The following is a 20,022-nucleotide window of genomic DNA, read 5'->3' on the forward strand; positions in this document are numbered from 1 at the left end:
GATTTTTTTTTTTACCAGAAATATGTAGCACAATACATATTGGTCTAAAATTATGAAGAAATTTAATTTTTTACATTTTGTTTTTATTGGAAATGTTTACATAGCAGGAAATAAAAAATGTTTTTTTTTTTTTTTTTTTTTTAAATTGTCGGTATTTTTTTGTTTATAGCGCGAAAAATAAAAAATGCAGAGGTGATCAAATACCATGAAAGAAAGCTCTATTTGTGGAAAAAAAATGACATCAATTTTATTTGGGTACAGCGTCGCAAGACCGTGTAATTGTCAGTTAAAGTAACGCAGTGTTGTATCACAAAAAATGGCCTGGTCATGAAGGGGGGTAAATCTTTCGGAGGTCAAGTGGTTAAAGTATTTTTAATATCCATTATCATTGCATGTTGTTAGGTTTACATTTCTCAGGCGTATGACAGGTTTACTGGAAGCCTCCTTTCAACTTTTTTTTTTTTTTTTTTTTATCTTTTTAAGATGGCATCCAGAATAGTAGAAAAGTTTTCACAGTTAGGCCAAAATTCGAATAACTTAGTATCTTGAGATTCAAAGTAGTGGTCATTTATTACAGAAATGACTATGAAAAAAGAATGTGTTACCTCTGGAAGACAAGTAGACCTCATAGAATAAATAGAAATGAATCCCCAGGGAGAGGAGGACGTATATGTTGTACTCCCATGCAGACAGCCGCTCTTGTTTCATAGTGTTAGGGATGGACCTGGAAAAAATATATTTATACATTAGATCTCCCCATAGCGCTCCTCCATTGTCACCCGATCACAAAGAATTCCTCATGAAGACTACAATTAGCTTTTTCAATGCATATTGTGCAGGCATGGCTTACTGTTGTCACCATCAGGAAACCCTCCCTGAGAATTACCAGGCAGCCATTGATGGAGTGCATGTAGACAGGAAGTGGCTGCAAAGAGGCTGCATAAAATCTGCAGCACCGAGATGCAACAAGGAATAAAAAAAGGTAAACCAATTTTTTTTTTTAATTAAAAAAAGTGGCAATTGTTTATGACACATAGTGCTTTAGCAAATTAAAGAAGTCACACTTTCATTTGTTTATCACGTGTTCTGTTTCCCAGGGGATAAGGTATGTGTAGAACTTGTCCCATCTTCCTATGTGCCGTCTAAAGCTAGCAGTAAAGTTGGACAGGGCACCCCTCATCCCTCCACCGCCATCCGACAACGCAGCTAGCAAGGAGACGGCTGCTTTGACACACAGCACTTTTTTTCATCTCTAAGCAATTCCCAGAGACAAGCATCTCATGAGGAATGCAGGGGGAGGGGGAGGGGACTTGTCAGCTAAAATGTTCCAAGCAAGAAGGCCATTGCATGGAGATAGAGAAAATCACCGTCTTTCAAAACAGCCATCTCCTTGCTAGCTGCATAGTCGGAATACAATAGAAGGAGAAGAGGCGCCTTGTTTCTTCTCACAGCTAGCCTATTGCATTGGGGCGCCATTTGAAAATGAATGCACCGCAGTTTATGCGGTTAAACACTCATTATCAAAATTTACAGTGTTAATGGCAGGGCTCGACAAATACCAGGGACCGGATCGCCATGGCGACTAGAAATTGCGTCCTGGCCCATTCACTGTTGCATCAGTGATGCACAATTTCTATTGCCCAACACCCAGGACATTGCATTACATTCAGTCAAGCAAAGGGGAGACATTGGGGGTCTTTAAGACCAATGTTTCTCAACTCCAGTCCTCAAGTACCCCCAACAGGTCATGTTTTCAGGCTTTCCATTATTTTGCACAGTTGATTTGATCAGTTTGACTGCCTTAGTAATTACCACAGCGGTTTCATCTGAGAGAAATCCTGAAAACCTGACCTGTTGGGGATACTTGAGAAACATTGTTTTAGAACCTGCATGTCTCATTAAAGAGAACCTGTCACCAAAAAATCATCACATAGGGGACTTTTTGTCCCCAACGTGATTGAAAAAGTAAAAAAAAAAATTTTTTTTTTTTAAATTGTAGAGTTACACCCAAGCACATAAAATCCCCCCAATTTTTATTGAGCCCCCCCCCCCCACACACACACACACACACACATATACACAAATGTAAATGTACGCATTGGGGCGCCTACACATGAAAACGTTGATTGTGATACATATTACATAACGCCATGCACGCGCACAAACTGGCTCCTAACTTTGTTAGCTGGCTCCTAGATTCAAAGCAAATTTGTCAAACCCTGGTTAATGGGCCTTAATAGAATATAAAGAATGGAACGCTCTCACAGGGCTAAGCAACAAAGAACAATGCAAGACTTAAAGTGTTACTAAACCCAGTGCCTTGCATTCATTATATCTGGTCTCCCACAGTACAAAGAACATGGAAATGCAATTTTTTTTAGTAAATATAAACTGCTAAATACCTTTTCTAATCAGCAGTACATAGCAGTCTTGTGACTTCTATCAGTGTCTGGTTAAAGCTTATAAGAGGAGTTTTCCTTCTCCTCTGTTTGCGAGAAGTCATGTGAGGGACACAGCAAATGTGCTCTGATCAGATGAGACCAAAATTGAAGTTTTTGGCCTAAAAGCAAAACAATATGTGTGGTAGAAAACTAACACCCTGAACACACCATTCCCACCGTGAAACATGGTGGTGGCATTATCATGTTGTGGGGATTCTTTTCTTCACTAGGGACAGGGAAGCTGGTCAGAGTTGATGGGAAGATGAATGGAGCCAAATACAGGACAATCTTAGAAGAAAACCTGTTATGCCGTGTACACACTAGCGTTTTTTCAGTCGGAATAAACTCTGAAGGTTTCTCTGACGGAATTCGACGGAATTCTGCTCAAGCGGTCTTGCATACACATGGTCACGCCAAAGTCCGACCGTCAAGAACGCGGTGACGTACAACACGTACAACGGAACTAGAAAAAGGAAGTTCAATAGCCAGTAGCCAATAGCTTCCGTTTCGTACTTGCTTCAGAGCATGCGTCGTTTTGGTCCGTCGGAACAGCATACAGACGAGCGGGTTTCCTGATAGGAATTGGTTCCGTTGGAAAAATTTAGAACATGTTCTCTTTCTAGGTCTGTCAGAATTTTTGACGTAAAAAGTCAGATGGGGCATACACACAATCGGAATATACGATGAAAAGCTCCCTTTGGACTTTTTCTGTCAGAAATTCTGCTCGTGTGTACACGGCATTAAAGTCTGAAAAAGACTTGAGACTGGGGCGGAGGTTCACCTTCCAGCAGGACAACGACCCTAAACATACAGCCAGAGCTACAATGGAATGGTTTAGATCTAAACATATTCATGTGTTAGAATGGCCCAGTCAAAGTCCAGACCTAAATCCAATTGAGAATCTGTGGCAAGACTGGTAAATTGCTGTTCACAGACGCTCTCCATCCAATCTGACAGAGCTTGAGCTATTTTTCAAAGAAGAATGGACAAACATGTCACTCTGTAGATGTGCAAAGCTGGTAGAGAAATCCCCAAAAAGACTTCCAGCTGTAATTGCAGTGAAAGTTGGTTCTATAAAGTATTGACTCAGGGGGGCTGAATACAAATGTACCCCCACACTTTTCACATATTTATTTGTAAAAAAAAAAATTGAGAACCATTTATAATTTTCCTTCCACTTCACAATTATGTACCACTTTTTGTTGGTCTATCACATAAAATCCCAATAAAATTTACGTTTTTGGGTTATAACATGACAAAATGTGTAAAATTTCAAGGGGTGTGAATACTTTTTCAAGACACTGTATATAGCACTACAGGCATATCATGAGATGCAACAGCAACTGAATAATATTAAACCCGGGCTGAAAGAAGGGAAAGTAAAGAGGCTGGAATAAGGAACAGACTCAAAGCTCTCTACAATGCCAGTATGCAGTGTGTAGGAGGGGGAGAGAATGGAACAGTGGGGGGACGTGAGTGGGACGGAGCAGCGGGAAGGATGATGGGTAGGTAACACAATGCAGCAGGTGATACTGGAAATAAACAGCACTATTGACTACAGAATAAACTGGCCAGGGATGTCATCCAGGACCGCTAAGCCACATAATCTCTCCTGAAGCTCCTACTGTGTCATTCTGGGAGGAAAGCGTCACAGAAACACAGATAATGGGAGACTGCGAATGTGGATAGTGAGTGCATTGCAGAGCGAGTTCTACAGGGAAGGGTGTAATGTCAGAGCACCGAGTCCACACCGGGAACACAACCACCGCACAAAGTGCCTCCAATTTCTACGATGGAGTACATGATCTGACGCAGGCAGCTTATTAAAGAGAACTCTAGATATAAAAATCAAGTCACAAAGTTTTGATGTTCTGTAATCATTAAAGTGGTTGTAAACCCTGTTACACCTTTTGTACCTACAGGTAAGCCTAGAATAAGTAGGTACTGTACTGTAAATATCTGCTAAACTTGCACGGTTTAGGAGATATTTACCATATACGCTTGCGCCAACGTCATTGGCGCATGCGCACTGAAGAAACGGCTCGATCGTGCCGTTTCTAAAGGGCTTGTGCCGTGACCGGCGGCTCCCGCTCGCATGTGCGGAAGTGACATCATCGCGGCTCCAGCCAATCACAGCGCCCGAGCCCGCGAACCCCCGGAAATAACCCAGGGAGACATGTCGCCGGTCACATCGGTGTACGGGGACCGCTGCAACAGCTTCGATCTAAGGTAAGTATTTCATAATCATCATAATGCATACTAGCTCATTATGCCTTTGTCTTGCAGGCTTTTGTTTGTTTTTTTTTTTTTTATATAGGTTTACAACCACTTTAAGGGATCATTCAAAGCATGTCCATTGAACTGTGTCAATCTGCATAGATCAGGCATGTCCGAAGTCCGGCCCGCATTCTGGTTTTGGACGGGCCGCCTGGTAATTTTGACATGTATATCTTTTGCGGCCCCCTACGAATCCCAGAGCGTCGGGGGCCACAAAAGATATACATGCTGGCTGCCTTAGAGGGGACAGGGAGGGGGCAGGACGAGTGACGCACACACAGGAGTATTTCCTGTTTACACCGCGGGCTCTGTAAAAGGAAATCCCGTCTCCGGCGCTGCCATTGGGCGATTGATCTGTCCATCATAGGAGGCGGGACTTTCTATTAAAGAGGCCGCCAAGAAAACAGGAGTTTCTCCTGTATTTCTGTTGGTGCTCGTCCTGTCCCCTCCCTGTCCCCTCCGAGGCTGCAGATAGGCACGAAACAGGCTGCACTGATGGCAATGGTGAGTCTGCATTCATGGCACTTTTGGGGCTGCAGATGGGCACTGATTAGGCTGTATTGATGGTCACTGATCCTTATTTTGCTTCACAGTTCTTTATTTAAGATTTTAAGATTTTTTCCTGTAACTTCCCTCTTATGCCCCGTGCACACGGTCGGACATTGATCGGACATTCCGACAACAAAATCCTAGGATTTTTTCCGACGGATGTTGGCTCAAACTTGTCTTGCATACACACGGTCACACAAAGTTGTCGGAAAATCCGATCATTCTGAATGCGGTTACGTAAAACACGTACGTCGGGACTATAAACGGGGCAGTAGCCAATAGCTTTCATCTCTTTATTTATTCTGAGCATGCGTGGCACTTTGTGCGTCCGATTTGTGTACACACGATCGGAAATTCCGACAACGGATTTTGTTGTCGGAAAATTTTATAGCCTGCTCTCAAACTTTGTGTGTCGGAAAATCCGATGGAAAATGTGTGATGGAGCCTACACACGGTCGGAATTTCCCACAACAAGGTCCTATCACATATTTTCCATCTGAAAAACCGACCGTGTGTAGGGGGCATTAAAGTGAAGGTGCGTGTTATAAGCCGATAAATATGGTATATCCAAAAAACACGCCCAAGCTCATCTCTTGACCACACATAGCCACCACAAAGGCAAGAGAATTCTTGTTGGGCAGTGCATTAGTGCTCGGATAAACACACTTTCCGAATTTTAATGGTTCAAAGAATGTCAGGCAAAATGGTCGTCCCTCACATATGTTCACTTCATTAAATCTGGCCCTCTTTGAAATAAGTTTGGACACCCCTGGCAAAGATCGAGGGAGGCTCAATGCAAGGGCACATAGAAAACAATTGTGTCCTATGTGCCCTGTGTCCTCTATAACACTGCGTTGAGATGCAGTATGCTGCAAAAAAACAGCAACTAGCTAACCGAGGTGAGGCCCTTGACTGGGGTAGGACGGAGCGAGGGGGGGCTTATTTTGAGCAATTAAGACCAACTGTGATACACTTTTCACATGCACACTACCATTAAGAGACACGGCTCCAATCTAGCTGGCTGACCACACACACAGGCAGATACAAATCTTACAGGCAATCTGGTGCACTCCAAGGTTTGGGGAGCAGTCTAGAAATTGACACACATTTCCAGGATCCCTCCAGCTATTCTACAAGCTAGAACCCTTGATCACTCTTCCCACTGTCCACACACACCCCCACACAAGACACACAACAAACAGTAGCTACCACCACCTAGCAGTTTGTCCACAGTCTGGTCTGCTAGGCAACCATACACCCACAGATCTCCGTCTGGCAGATCTGATCGCTATAAAGAAAAAAGTTCAGTGCGCTACTCAAATAATAATGTGAATATAAAGAAATGAAAAAATTATAGTTCATATGGAAAATGATGGTATCATAAACCAGAGGTGTGATTCCCCTTTAAGTCTTCAGTAAATCTTCTAAGGATCTTCTAAGTGCAGAAATAGGAAAAGGGGGCTTCTTACCACATTTGATGGATCCCCACCACAGAGATCATGCGAGCCTGAACAAACTCCACTCAGGGTCAGGAACAGCTGGTCTTTGAGTAGAGACAGACTTCCCTCCACGCCTGGTAGTTGAAATTTCAGAGGCGGCAATCAGGAACACTCTCCTCCATTAGCTACTCCAGCAAGACCACTCGTAGCGGGAAATAGTATATTTTAAAAGAAAAAGAGGCGCTTCATTGTGCAGTAGTTTAAAATGCTTTAATCCATGAATGGACAACTGACATCAAAGCATTGGCAGGGTAAAACACCGTAGCAATTAAAAAACACAGCCGACGCCGAAGCCGATCAGCGGAGAGTGTGGTGACGTCAGGTCCCCTGGCTCCACCCAACGTACGTTTCTCCTAAACAGGCATCGACTGGGAGAGGAGGCTATGGACAGACGTTACCCACCACACCTTTAAATACTTCAGTGCATCGTTGACACAGGAAATGGATTTGGGATCACATCCTGCACAGCCCACTATGTGCATGGACATGAAACCAACCATCCTCCTTGTCAGCCAAAAAATTAGTATTTACTAGCTAAAGCACATCACAAATAGTGTATATAATTTCATAAACCATAATATGTTACAACCAAAGCGATATATTCAGAGTCCTATTGCTTCATGTCCATGCACATAGTGGGCTGTGCAGGATGTGATCCCAAATCCATTTCCTGTGTCAACGATGCACTGAAGTATTTAAAGATGTGGTGGGTGAAGTCTGGCCATAGCCTCCTCTCCTAGTCGATGCCTGTTTAGGAGAAACGTACGTTGGGTGGAGCCAGGTGACCTGACGTCACCACACTCTCCGCTGATCGGCTTCGGCGTCGGCTGTGTTTTTTAATTGCTACGGTGTTTTACCCTGCCAATGCTTTGATGTCAGTTGTCCATTCATAGATTAAAGCATTTTAAACTACTGCACAATGAAGCGCCTCTTTTTATTTTAAAATATACTATTTCCTGCTACGAGTGGTGTTGCTGGAGTAGCTAATGGAGGAGAGTATTCCTGATTGCCGCCTCTGAAATTTTAACTACCAGGCGTGGAGGGAAGTCTGTCTCTACTCAAAGACCAGCTGTTCCTGACCCCGAGTGGAGTTTGTTCAGGCTCGCATGATCTCTGTGGTGGGGATCCATCAAATCTGGTAAGCAGCCCCCTTTTCCTATTTCTGCACTGTCTTAGAAGATCCTTAGAAGATTTACTGAAGACTTAAAAGAGGAATCACACCTCCGGTTTATGATACCATCATTTTCCATATGAACTATAATTTTTTCATTTCTTTATATTCACATTATTATTTGAGTAGTGCACTGAACTTTTTCTTTATACTGTACAAAACCTCATGTTCAAGGTTTTTTAGTAGCAGCACTCAGGATTATTTATGTTTCATATATTTGCGATTTTGTGTTTTTTTTATGCACTTTTAAAATAGATTTTCACTAATTTAAATTTCACATTGGTTTATCACAGTTGGGGATAGCGCGGAACGTTTACCATATATAGATCTGATCGCTAACAATCTGCATACAATCTGCCATTACACAGTACAATTGCATACAGTTTAGCAAAGAACTTAGACCGAGCACATACTACAATGCAACAATCTCTCCAAGGATAGGAGTCCTAGCATGCTACACAGAAGCCACTTATTTTTTTACAATTTAATATTCTGAAAGTAAGCAGTGCATAAACAATGTACAAAGAAAAAGAATTACAAAAAAAAAAAAAGAGATGAAGCTGTTATAGATGCAAAGGATGAGCCAGCTCAATATTGAACCCTACAAACTAAGATTAGGATGCAATTAAAGTTCATGTGCATGTAAAGGCAGGTGTCCTAATACTTTTGACAATATAGTGTATGTACCCTTACCCTCATATATCTCAAATAGAGCCTTCCATAATATTCCAATGTGACTGTCACTCTGTCTTTATCTCTCCTCCAGAAGGATTCCTCCTCCCCTCTCTCCAAAACTGTATTTGGAGGCTCTGAAAAATGAAGTAAAATCACATACTGTCATACTGCAATTCGAGATCTCTATTTGAGAGCAATGTGACCAAATTAACCATTGCTAGCTGGATCTGGGTGGTGCAGGATCAAAAACAAACGTTAAAGCTGAATTCCAGGAATTCAGCCAATTTGTAAAAAGTAAAGACACACGATGAGATAAAGCGGAGTTCTGTCTGGGTGAAAAAAAAATTAAAAGTCAGCAGCTACAAATACTGTAGCTGCTGACTTTTAATATAAGGGCACTTACTTGTCCAGGGAGCCCGCGATGTCCTCACCTGAAGTTGACCCGTCCATCGGCTCCGGGAGGAGGCGTCGGCATCCTTACTAAGGGAAACAGGAAGTGAAGCCTTGAGGCTTCACAGCTGGTTTCCTACTGCACATGTGCCAGTCGCGTTGCGCTTTCTGAATGGTCTCCCTGTCTTCTGGACCTGTGTGTCTCCCAGAAGGCAGCGGGGTGGGGGGGGAGAGGAGGAGGGACAGATATTGCGTAGATCACCGCACAAGATTGCCTAGAAGAGGGAGTGGATAGTATCCGCTCCCCCCGAAAGGTGCCAAATGTGGCACCAGAGGGGGGGCGGGGGGAGAATCAGACCTGCTGAAGTTCTATTTTTGGGTGGAACTTCGCTTTAAGTCCAAGGAGGTCCATGACATCTCCTGAACATATCTCTATTATTTATATCTGGACGGGTTTATAGCTCTGCCAGAACATACACCAACACCGAGGGCTGTGGGCACAGGGGACAGATATGCCCTCCCTTCCCCATTCAGAGACGACGTTGTACTTTGTAAATGAGTTCACATAATCCAAAGACTCCTGTGATTGGGCAGGTAAAGGGGAGAGGTGGGCATAGCAGCGGCACCAACTCTAATGTTGAACATGCTTAGGCACGAAGCTTCAGTGTGGTGCTCCCAGAAATACAATGATAGCATAAGACTGTCACATGCAAATAATGGAGATACGCCCAGGAGATGTCATGCACCTCCTTAGACTTAACTCATAGTGTGCCTTCATTTTTCTTACAAAGGAGCTACATTCCTGGAATTCAGCTTTAACAAGCATTTCAGTACAAATCTCAGCAAGAACTGTTTTCTCTTTTGCTACACAATGGAAAAATACTTTGCTGCTGTTTGTGCTCCAACATAAAAAAAAAAAATTTAAAAAATAAATAAACACACAACTCATGAGAAAACATTACAGTGGGAGGGAGATGCTAAAAAGTACAGGGAGATCCCTCAGAGAGAACAAACAAACCTGAACCTCTTTTAAATCGATCTTTATTACAGTAAAAGACATAAGGCCGATCTGTACCTAGCTGAGCAACACAAGGTAGCAGCAATCGGCTTGCTGGAGAATTTTAGAAAACAATTTACTTGTATACATTTGTTGCCCTCTAGTGGTTGTTTTATTATTCAGGGTTTAAATCCTTTCACTACTGGAGCTTTTTTCGTTTTTCGCACACACATTAAAATGTGCATTTTTCACACTTTCACACGGTCAGTCCACCCGACGGACTCCACTTTGCTCAGCGGGGGATCGATCTGCTGATCCCCGCTGAGCAGACGGATGACGCAGCTCACTGTGCAGAGACGGACCCGTCAGAATCCTCTATGGGGCGATCGAATGAAAATGGACCGCCTTGTCCGTGTTCATTCCGATACAGACGGATGGAAAATAAGGTTACCATCCATCTGGATTTCACGGACAGGATCAGATTGAATAGCAGCAGGTGTCAGCAGACGTGTCACCGCCGACATCCGCCGCTCCATAGAGGTGAATGGAGTGTCCGATCAGGTCCACCTGAAAAACTGTCAGAAAGTCCGTGTGAAAGGAGCCTAAAAGAGAAGGATGGCTAAAGCTTTTTTGCTTCACTTGTGGCTCACAGAAGCACACTTACTTTTTCACTCCTGTGACCCAGAATCAGCCAACAGTAGGCATCACAAAGCTGTCACAAGGCATCACAAATCTGTTCAAGGCTCTAGAAGGATCCCGACCGCATTGTCAGTATCCACCCGGATGCCTGATCAGCAGCTGCCTAAGTGTTTCAGCACGCTGCTGAGAGCCTGAGCCAGCTGCTCCCACCCCTCTCCTCCCCATTGCTCCACTGAGTGCTGGACGGGCAAAGCAGAGAGCCGGAGACTGACCGTCACATCTCTCTGCTCAGAGCTGACTGAGAACTGAGCCATCAGAGCTCATGTGATCACTCAGATCTCAGGCTAAGAGCTGGCAGAGGAGAGCAGCAGAATCAAAATGAGTATGTATGTTATATTAGGTACCCTTTAGACTCGGTTCACACGGGGGCGACTTGTCAGGCGACCTAGCCGCCTGACAAGTCGCCTCCCGTTCTGTACAATGGAACCGTTCTAATCGGAGCGACGCAAGTCGCTCCGACTTAGAAGAAAGGTTCCTGTACTACTTTGGGGGCGACTTGCATAGACTTCTATACAGAAGTCGTCTTGCAAGTCGCCCCGGCAGTCGTGTGCAGGTCGCCTCGGTGAGGCGACCTGCAAGTCGTGCCGCGTCTAGTGTGAACCGGCACTTACTATTTTCCTTTAAGGCTACTTAAATCTCCCAAAATAATATATATTTTCAGAAATCGGAGGGCCTGGAGAATAAAGAGCTAACAATATTTGCACAACTGCGTAAGGCCCCTTTCACACGGGGCGGATCCATTTTGACGGACTCCGCTTGCTCAGCAGGGATCGCTTCGTTGATCCCCACTGAGCAAGTAGATGACAGGTCCGTCTCCGCTTACTGTGCAGAGACAGACCTGGCAGAGTCCCGTTCTCTATGGGGAGATCGGAAGAAAACTGACAGCCTGACCATTTTCATCCAATCCCATCCCAATATATCGCTATACGTCTGTTTCCAGCAGGTTTTGTCATAGAGGGCAATGGGTGGTCCGATCAGGTCCGCCTGAAAAAGGGACAGGTGGACCTGATCTTGTGAAAAGGGCTCATCAAACCTATATTTTCAGTAAAAAAAAAAAACAAAACACAACACACAAAAAATTAATTTTATTTCACACAAACACAATAAAATCCCCATTTTTATGCAAAATTTTAAGTGGTGAATAAACTTGAAATCAAAACATTTATTATATTGCAGCTTACCAATTCTTATATGTGATGACTGCATTATAGAGATGCACTGACATTTAGGCGGCCGAAACATATCAGCCAAAAACGGTGCCAATAATGGCGCTGAACACGCACACGATTTTGCCGGGATTTTACTGTGCTTATAGTACAAAAAGAGCAAATAATCGCTACTGTAAATATTGCTTTCACAGTTCTACAGTAAAAACATGAACACCTTACAGTAGTGATGAGCTGCTTTTTTTTTGTACTATAAAGGGCTAATTTTAGTTTTTTTACCCCCATTATGTTACTAAACGTCTTAGACCTGGTTCGCAGCTATGTGTTTTTTGGTGCTTTTTGCAGAAACGTACTACAGTTCATTTACATGGTTTCCTATGGGACATGTTCATATCTATGTTTCTTTTTCAGCCGCTGCATATTTGGAAAGGTTCAGGGACTTTTTTTAACGCAAAAAAAAAACACATGTAATGTGTTTTTGCAGCAATTTGTGTTTTTTAATCTGCCCAACAACAAATTGGCCAAAATAAAATGCAAAAACGCAAATTGCAGCAAAATCATGTGCGCAAAAATCAAAGCGCACAGCAAAAAGCACTGTAGAATACAAATCAAAAGCAAACTGCATAGGTGTGTACCGAGCCTTATGCTGGCCACACGGATCAATTTTCAGACGAGAATATTCAGACAAAAAATCTTTGTACATTCACTGAATGAAAGAATGTTGTTTGAAATTTTCACTTGTTTGAAAATTCCTTTGACCAAGAAGTTTTCTAGTATTCCAAATTTTCCCATCACTGTGGTTGCAAATGAAAGTCGATTTGACTCCACTAACGATTAGAAAATCTAACAAACGTTCTTAAAATTACATTTTTTTTTTGAAGGAAGACATTTTTTTTTTTTTTAATAAAAAAAATTTGATCTCTGAGTCTGATGATATTTACCAGATTCACCCTTTAATAGTATCTCTCCTCTAATAGTATATACAGTATATATCTCTCCTCTAATAGTATATATATCTCTCCTCTAATAGTATATACAGTATATATCTCTCCTCTAATAGTATATATCTCTCCTCTAATAGTATATATCGCTCCTCTAATAGTATATACAGTATATCTCTTCTGTCTGTTATTCTCAGAGTAGATTAGATATTTTGCTCCCTAACAATATAGTTGGTTATTTATATTTACCACTTCATATAGAGATATTTAAGAATAAATTGCCTTTTTTTAAAACTTTACATATTAACTAAATTATACATCACACTTCTTTTTAAGGTTATTAACCGATTAACCACTTGACAACTGGGCACTTAAACCCCCTTCCTAACCAGACCAATTTTCAGCTTTCGGTGCTCTCACATTTTGAATGACAATTACTCAGTCATGCAACACTGTACCCATATGAAATTTTTGTCCTTTTTTTCACACAAATAGAGCTTTCTTTTGGTGGTATTTAATCACCGCTGGGTTCTTTATTTTTTGCGCTATAAAAGAAAAAAGACTGAAAATTCGGTTAAAAAATGAAATTTTCTTTGTTTCCGTTATAAAATTTAGCAAATTTAGTAATTTTTCTTCGTAAATTTTGGCCACAATTTATACTGCTACATATCTTTGGTAAAAATAAGTACAAATCGGTGTAAATTATTTGGTCTTTGTGAAAGTTATAGAGTCCAAAAGCTATGGTGCGAATATCTGAAAATTGATCACACCTAAATTACTGACGGACTATCTATATTCTTGAGACCCTAACATGCCAGAAAAGTACAAATACCCCCCAAATGACCCCTTTTTGGAAAGAAGACATTCCAAGGTATTTAGAAAGATGCATGGTGAGTTTTTTGAAGTTGGCAATTTTTCCCACGATTCTTTGCAAAATCAAGATTTTTTTTTTCTTTTTTTTTTTTTCCACAAAAATGTCATATTAGCAGGTTATTTCTCACACACCGCATATGCATACCACAAATTACACCCCAAAACACATTCTGCTATTACTCCCGAGTATGGCAATACTACATGTGTGAGACTTTTACACAGCGTAGCCACATACAGAGGCCCAACATGCAGGGAGCACCTCCAGGCGTTCTGGAGCACCCAGGCCAATTCTGACATTTCTCTCCTAAATGTAAAAATCATCATTTATTTGCTAGAAAATTACATAGAACCCCAAAACATTATATATGTTTTTTTTAGCAAAGACCCTAGAGAATACAATGGTGGTTGTTGCAACTTTTTATCTTGCACGGTATTTGCGCAGCAATTTTTTGAACGCTTTTTTTGGGGGAAAACAGTTTTGTGCTTTAAAAAAAAACAAAAACAGTAAAGTTGGCCCAATGTTTTTGCATAATGTGAAAGATGAAGTTACGCCGAGTAAATAGATACCTAACATGTCATTCTTCAAAATTGCACACGCTCGTGGAATAGCGCCAAACTTCGCTACTTAAAAATCCCCATAGGCGACGCTTTAACATTTTTTACTGGTTACGTTTTGAGTTACAGAGGAGGTCTAGGGCCAAAATGATTTCTCTCACTCTAACGTTCGCACCGATACCTCACATGTGTGGTTTGAACACCGTTTTCATATGTGGGCGGGACTTACGTGTGCATTCGCTTCTGCATGCGAGCACACGGACAGGGGCACTTTAAAAATTTTTTTTTTTTTTTTTATTGTTCATTTTACTTTATTTATTTTAGTTTGACACTTTTAAAAAAAAAATAAAAAATTTGATTACTTTTATTCCTATTACAAGGAATGTAAACATCCCTTGTAATAGGAATATGGCATGACAGGTCCTCTTTACAGTGAGATATGGGGTCAATAAGACCCCAAATCTCACCTCTAGGCTGGGAAGCCTGAAATAAAAAACAAAAAAAAAACGATCCTGGCTTCGATCGTAGTGGTGAGACGGTAGAAGCACTGGAGGGCGGCGGGAAGGGGGGGAGGTCCCCTCTCGCCTCCCATAAGAACGATCAAGCAGTGGAATAGCCGCTATGATCATTCCTATGGTGTAGGGAATCGCCGGCTGAAAAAGCTGATATCTGAATGATGCCTGTAGCTGCACCCATCATTCAGATATCCCCGCACAAAGTCAAGGACGTTGTATGACGGCCGGTGGGCGGGAAGTGGTTAAAACACATTTTTTTTTTTTAACACAAAGTTGTCCATTTATACAATATTTCGAACACATAACATGTACATACCAAAAATGACACCCCGAAATAGATTCACCTACTCCCCCTGAGTACGGCGATACCACATGTGTGAGACTTCCACAGCCTGGCCACATACAGAGGCCGAGTACAGCCGAATATGGCCGAGCATGGCTGAGCATGGCTGAGCATGGCTGCGCATGGCAGGGTATCACCGAGTATGACTGGGTGTTGCAGAGTATTGCAGGGTGTTGCAGAGTATTGCGGGGTGTTGCAGAGTATTGGAGGGTGTTGCGGAGTAGTACAGAGTATTGCGGGGTGTTGCGGAGTAGTGCAGAGTATTGCGGGGTATTGTGGGGTGTTGCAGAGTATTGTGGGGTGTTGCGGAGTATTGTGGGGTGTTGCGGGGTATTGCAGAGTATTGTGGGGTGTTGCAGAGTAGTGTGGGGTATTGTGGGGTGTTGCGGAGTATTGTGGGGTGTTGCAGAGTATTGTGGGGTATTGCGGGGTATTGTGGGGTATTGCGGGGTATTGTGGAGTGTTGCGGAGTATTGTGGGGTATTGCGGGGTATTGTGGGGTGTTGCGGGGTATTGTGGGGTGTTGCGGGGTATTGTGGGGTGTTGCGGGGTATTGCGGGGTGTTGTGGGGTGTTGCGGAGTATTGCGGGGTATTGTGGGGTGTTGCGGAGTATTGTGGGGTATTGTGGGGTGTTGCGGAGTATTGTGGGGTATTGCTGGTTATTGTGGGGTATTGCGGGGTATTGTGGGGTGTTGCGGGGTATTGTGGGGTGTTGCGGGGTATTGTGGGGTGTTGCGGAGTATTGCGGGGTATTGTGGGGTGTTGCAGAGTATTGCGGGGTATTGTGGGGTGTTGCGGAGTATTGCGGGGTATTGTGGGGTGTTGCGGAGTATTGCGGGGTATTGTGGGGTGTTGCGGAGTATTGCGGGGTATTGTGGGGTGTTGCGGAGTATTGTGGGGTATTGTGGGGTGTTGCGGAGTATTGTGGGGTATTGCTGGTTATTGTGGGGTATTGCGGGGTATTGTGGGGTGTTGCGGAGTATTGTGGGGTATTGTGGGGTGTTGCGGAGTATTGTGGGGTATTGCTGGTTATTGTGGGGTATTGCGGGGTATTGTGGGGTGTTGCGGGGTATTGTGGGGTGTTGCGGAGTATTGCGGGGTATTGTGGGGTGTTGCGGAGTATTGTGGGGTATTGTGGGGTGTTGCGGAGTATTGTGGGGTATTGCTGGTTATTGTGGGGTATTGCGGGTATTGTGGGGTGTTGCGGGGTATTGTGGGGTGTTGCGGGGTATTGTGGGGTGTTGCAGAGTAGTGCGGGGTATTGGGGAGTAGTGCAGAGTATTGCAGAGCATTGTGGGGTGTTGCAGAGTAGTGCAGAGTATTGTGGGGTATTATAGTATGGAGGGATGGCTGAGCATGGAGGGATGGATGGATGGATGTGACTGTATTTGTCACAGAGCAGCGTTGTGGGCACTACAGATGCAGCCCACAACGCTGCTACCATCCGATCCCTCCCCCGCTCCTCCCCCTCTGTACCGATCGGTACACAGAGGGGAGGGAGGAACCGGCGTCATGACATGACGCCGGTTTGTTTACATGTGATCGCTCCGTCATTTGACGGAGCGATCACATGGTAAACGGCCGCGATTAGCGGCCGTTCACCGTGATCCGTGATGCGCCGGGTCCTCTGGACCCGGCGGTCACGGAAGTTCTCGGGTGCGCGCCCCAGGGGGCGCGCAAGAGCAGTATTCTGGGAGGACGTCCATGGACGTCCTCCCAGGATAAGCCGACCGCGCTGTGGCCGTCTTTCGGCTATGGCCCGGTCGGCATGTGGTTAATCGAAACAATAATTTGGCCAACTAATCGATTATGAAAATAATTGTTAGTTGCAGCCCTAATGGCATCCACTGACACCAATATTGGGGGATATTATTGTGTAAACTGACACCAATGATGGAGGTCAGCCCTCAAATTTTCCACTCGCCTACTCGCATTTTGCGAGTGGAAAATAACTGAGGGCGGGCGTGGGCTAGCTCGGCGAGCAACACGGTTCAATGGCAGCCGTTCTCCCAGCGATCGTCCCAAGGGAAGAGTGAGTGGAGGAAGAGGAGAGCCAGCTGGATCATCACAGAGTGGGGATTGCCCACTGTAACAGCTTTCATTTGAATTGCTGTCTGCTCGCGGTCACACACAGTCCGCCTCCTGACCGGCGCCAATGATAGACAGAACGCCGGTCCAATGTTGTCTGTCACAGGCATCGGGTCAGGAGGCAGGACTGTGTGCGACCGCGAGCAGACAGCAATTCAAATGAAAGCTGCTACAGCGGGAAATCCCAGCTCTGTGATGATCCGGCCACCCTCTCTCTTCCTCTGCACAGGGGAGGCTGCAATGATGGGCACAGGTGAGGCTGCAATGATGGGCACAGGTGAGGCTGCAATGATGGGCACAGGTGAGGCTGCAATGATGGGCACAGGTGAGGCTGCAATGATGGGCACTGGTCACGCTGCATTGGTGGGCACTGATAAAGTTGTTGTTAATATTTATTTTTGTAACTTAATTCTGCATAAAACGTGTAATTTCATACGATAATTTATGAGGGCGTGTTTATGGGCGGGGAAGGGTAGAGTGGGTGGGGCAACTGGTGGCGAGTAACCCTTAAGGCCTGGCTAGTAGCTCAGGACTTGACATTTTGAGCCCTGATAGAGTTTATTCTTGGAGTTCACTGACACCAATGATGGGGGATATTATTGCATCCACTGACACCAATGCTCTGAGTTATTTTACTCGCACTTCTTCAGTATGCTTTGCGATATGCTACAAATATGTAGCAACGCCAAAATGGTTTGGCATTGAGGTGTGAAAACGCACTGTGTGTCCCTCTCCTGGGGTTGAGGGCCGCAATTGAGGCCTAATTTTCAAGCTGAGTACCCCTTTTCTTTTTAAGCTCTGCGGTGCCCACACCTGAAACTAACACCAGGTGCAAAAATAAGTGCACCCCAGACGCGATCCCTCGGGGCGCAAGACTCCTGATGGGGACGGGGGTACTCAGGCTCCACCCAGCCAAAACCCAAATTTTTTCAAGGGACCCACCAAAGTGAGGTCCACCCACGTACTTGGTGGGGCTCTTCCAAAGTGAGACCCCATGAGGAGGGGAGAACCTGACCATAAGGACCCCCCAAGACTTTCAGGTTAAGTCCGGGGTCCTACACCCTACTAATTGGAAGTTAAGAGCACACTAATGGGGGAGTAAAGAGCACACTAATGGGGGAGTAAAGAGCACACTAATGGGGGAGTAAAGAGCACACTAATGGGGGAGTAAAGAGCACACTAATGGGGGGTAAAGAGCACACCAATGGGGAGTAAAGAGCACACCAATGGGGAGTAAAGAGCACACCAATGAGGGGTAAAGCGCACACCAATGGGGGGTAAAGAGCACAAGGCTCACTTTATTTTGCACAGCACAAGGTGCCATAAGTGACCCCACCATGAATTTTTCTGGCACCCCAGACTGCCACTCCAGGGGCACGAGGAGCACCGCAGGCTTTTCTCATCCTGGGCTAGATGACGCTGGACGTCTGCTGGCTATTTAATGCTGCGGGCGCTATCAGACTTGCTGCAGCTTCTAATGCACACTACGAGAAGCTCACAGTGTGCGGTGACATCAGAGGAAGCCAATCCAGTCCAGGAGAAGAACTGCTACACCTGAGCAAGAGAGAAAAATGGATGTCAGCTTCAATCAGCAGTGCAATCCTGGAAGAAGGAAGCCAGGTGAGGAGCACACCGGCCAGGCAATCAGCATTGTATGAAGCATGTAATATGGGTCATTATCCCTCCAATCACAGCTCAGTATACAGACACACTGACCACAGCGCCACCTGGCGTGTAGGAATAGAAGTGGCAGACAACAGAAAATCTCCACCATGTATCCATTCCATGAAATCGGAATCACTTCTTTCCCCGCTACTCTTCACCTGACCCCCGCCCGCCTCTCACCTGAAGCAACGCCCGCACACCTCACACCGGCCAGCACATGCGCGCTACGTCCCCTGGCCAACAAACTAAGAGTCGAACCTCCGCAGACTTCCAGCGGGAGCGTACTGCGCATGCGTCCGATGCTGGGCTGATTCTCTGCGCCTGCGCAAATCCGCTCGCGCGGTGTATGAAGTGTACTGATTTCTGACGTCATGTGTGTGACGTGGAAGAGAGATAGGAGGAGGGAGCAGACATACATGCTGCCCTCTGTGTTCCTTATACAGGGATTGGAGGAAGAGAGAGCAGGCACAGAGCTCAGCCTGATCTCCAACAACACAGCCGCGGGGAGAGACACAGGAGGGGCACAGCCCGTGCTGGAAGGCAGACATGATTTATGGGTCACACAGGTCTGGCTGTAGGAAGTGTCATGCTTTCCTCCATTACAGTCCTGTACTCTCTCCACTCACTCCTGTGCTGTCGGGGATTCCTCCGAGGTTGGAGTGGGTGTGTCTGATCTCTGCCACGCCCAGCCTCTCCTGTCATCCCCGCTCTCTCTCACCTCTGCCAGCCTCAGCCTGCTCTGTTGCCATGGCGACCAGCAAGACATAAACAGCGCGCGCAGATGGTTAAGTCACGTCACCTGCGCTGGGACCTTGGTCACGTGATCAGCAGCATTGTGATGTCACAGAGCGCTTGTTTGTGAGTCGTTAGGTAAGGCAGCAGCCCGGCTTGTTGTATCACTTGCAGAAGCGTTCTGAATCAGAAGGTTGTGTGTGAAGGAGCTGTGCAAGAATTTAGTGCAAAGTATAAGCCAGAGCTTATTACACAGAGACAGTATTAGAATTAGATAGTAATACTAGTATTAGATACTTTTACTAATATACAGGAATTTGTAGGTATAGAAATGGGACAATATTGTACCCGCAGAGCACCAGACAATAGGGCATCTTCCTCCCCCCCTGGGAGCCCTATTTCTGAAGTCCCCTCCAATAATCCCTGTGTCCGCGTCCCCCACCCC

At 44.8% G+C, this 20,022-nt stretch overlaps 1 protein-coding gene across 2 annotated transcripts in view; it reads right to left on the reverse strand.

Moving 5' to 3' along the window:
- The window catches only part of HHAT (hedgehog acyltransferase), a 502,378-nt gene extending 483,225 nt beyond the window's left edge, over nucleotides 1–19,153 (reverse strand). Inside the window, exons 1-3 of one of the 2 annotated variants that reach the window (XM_073628426.1) lie at nucleotides 19,026–19,153; nucleotides 8,631–8,746; nucleotides 606–724 (exon numbers count right to left, since the gene is read on the reverse strand). In XM_073628426.1, coding sequence (XP_073484527.1) covers nucleotides 606–708 — 103 coding nt within the window. In that variant the 5' untranslated portion in view covers nucleotides 709–724; nucleotides 8,631–8,746; nucleotides 19,026–19,153. The remainder of the gene's footprint in view (nucleotides 1–605; nucleotides 725–8,630; nucleotides 8,747–19,025) is intronic. The other variant, XM_073628427.1, reaches the window with a different exon arrangement.
- Between the last annotated feature and the right edge of the window lie 869 nt (nucleotides 19,154–20,022).

This window comes from Aquarana catesbeiana, linkage group LG04 (genome assembly GCF_042186555.1).
Source record: "Aquarana catesbeiana isolate 2022-GZ linkage group LG04, ASM4218655v1, whole genome shotgun sequence".
Lineage (NCBI taxonomy): Eukaryota > Metazoa > Chordata > Amphibia > Anura > Ranidae > Aquarana > Aquarana catesbeiana.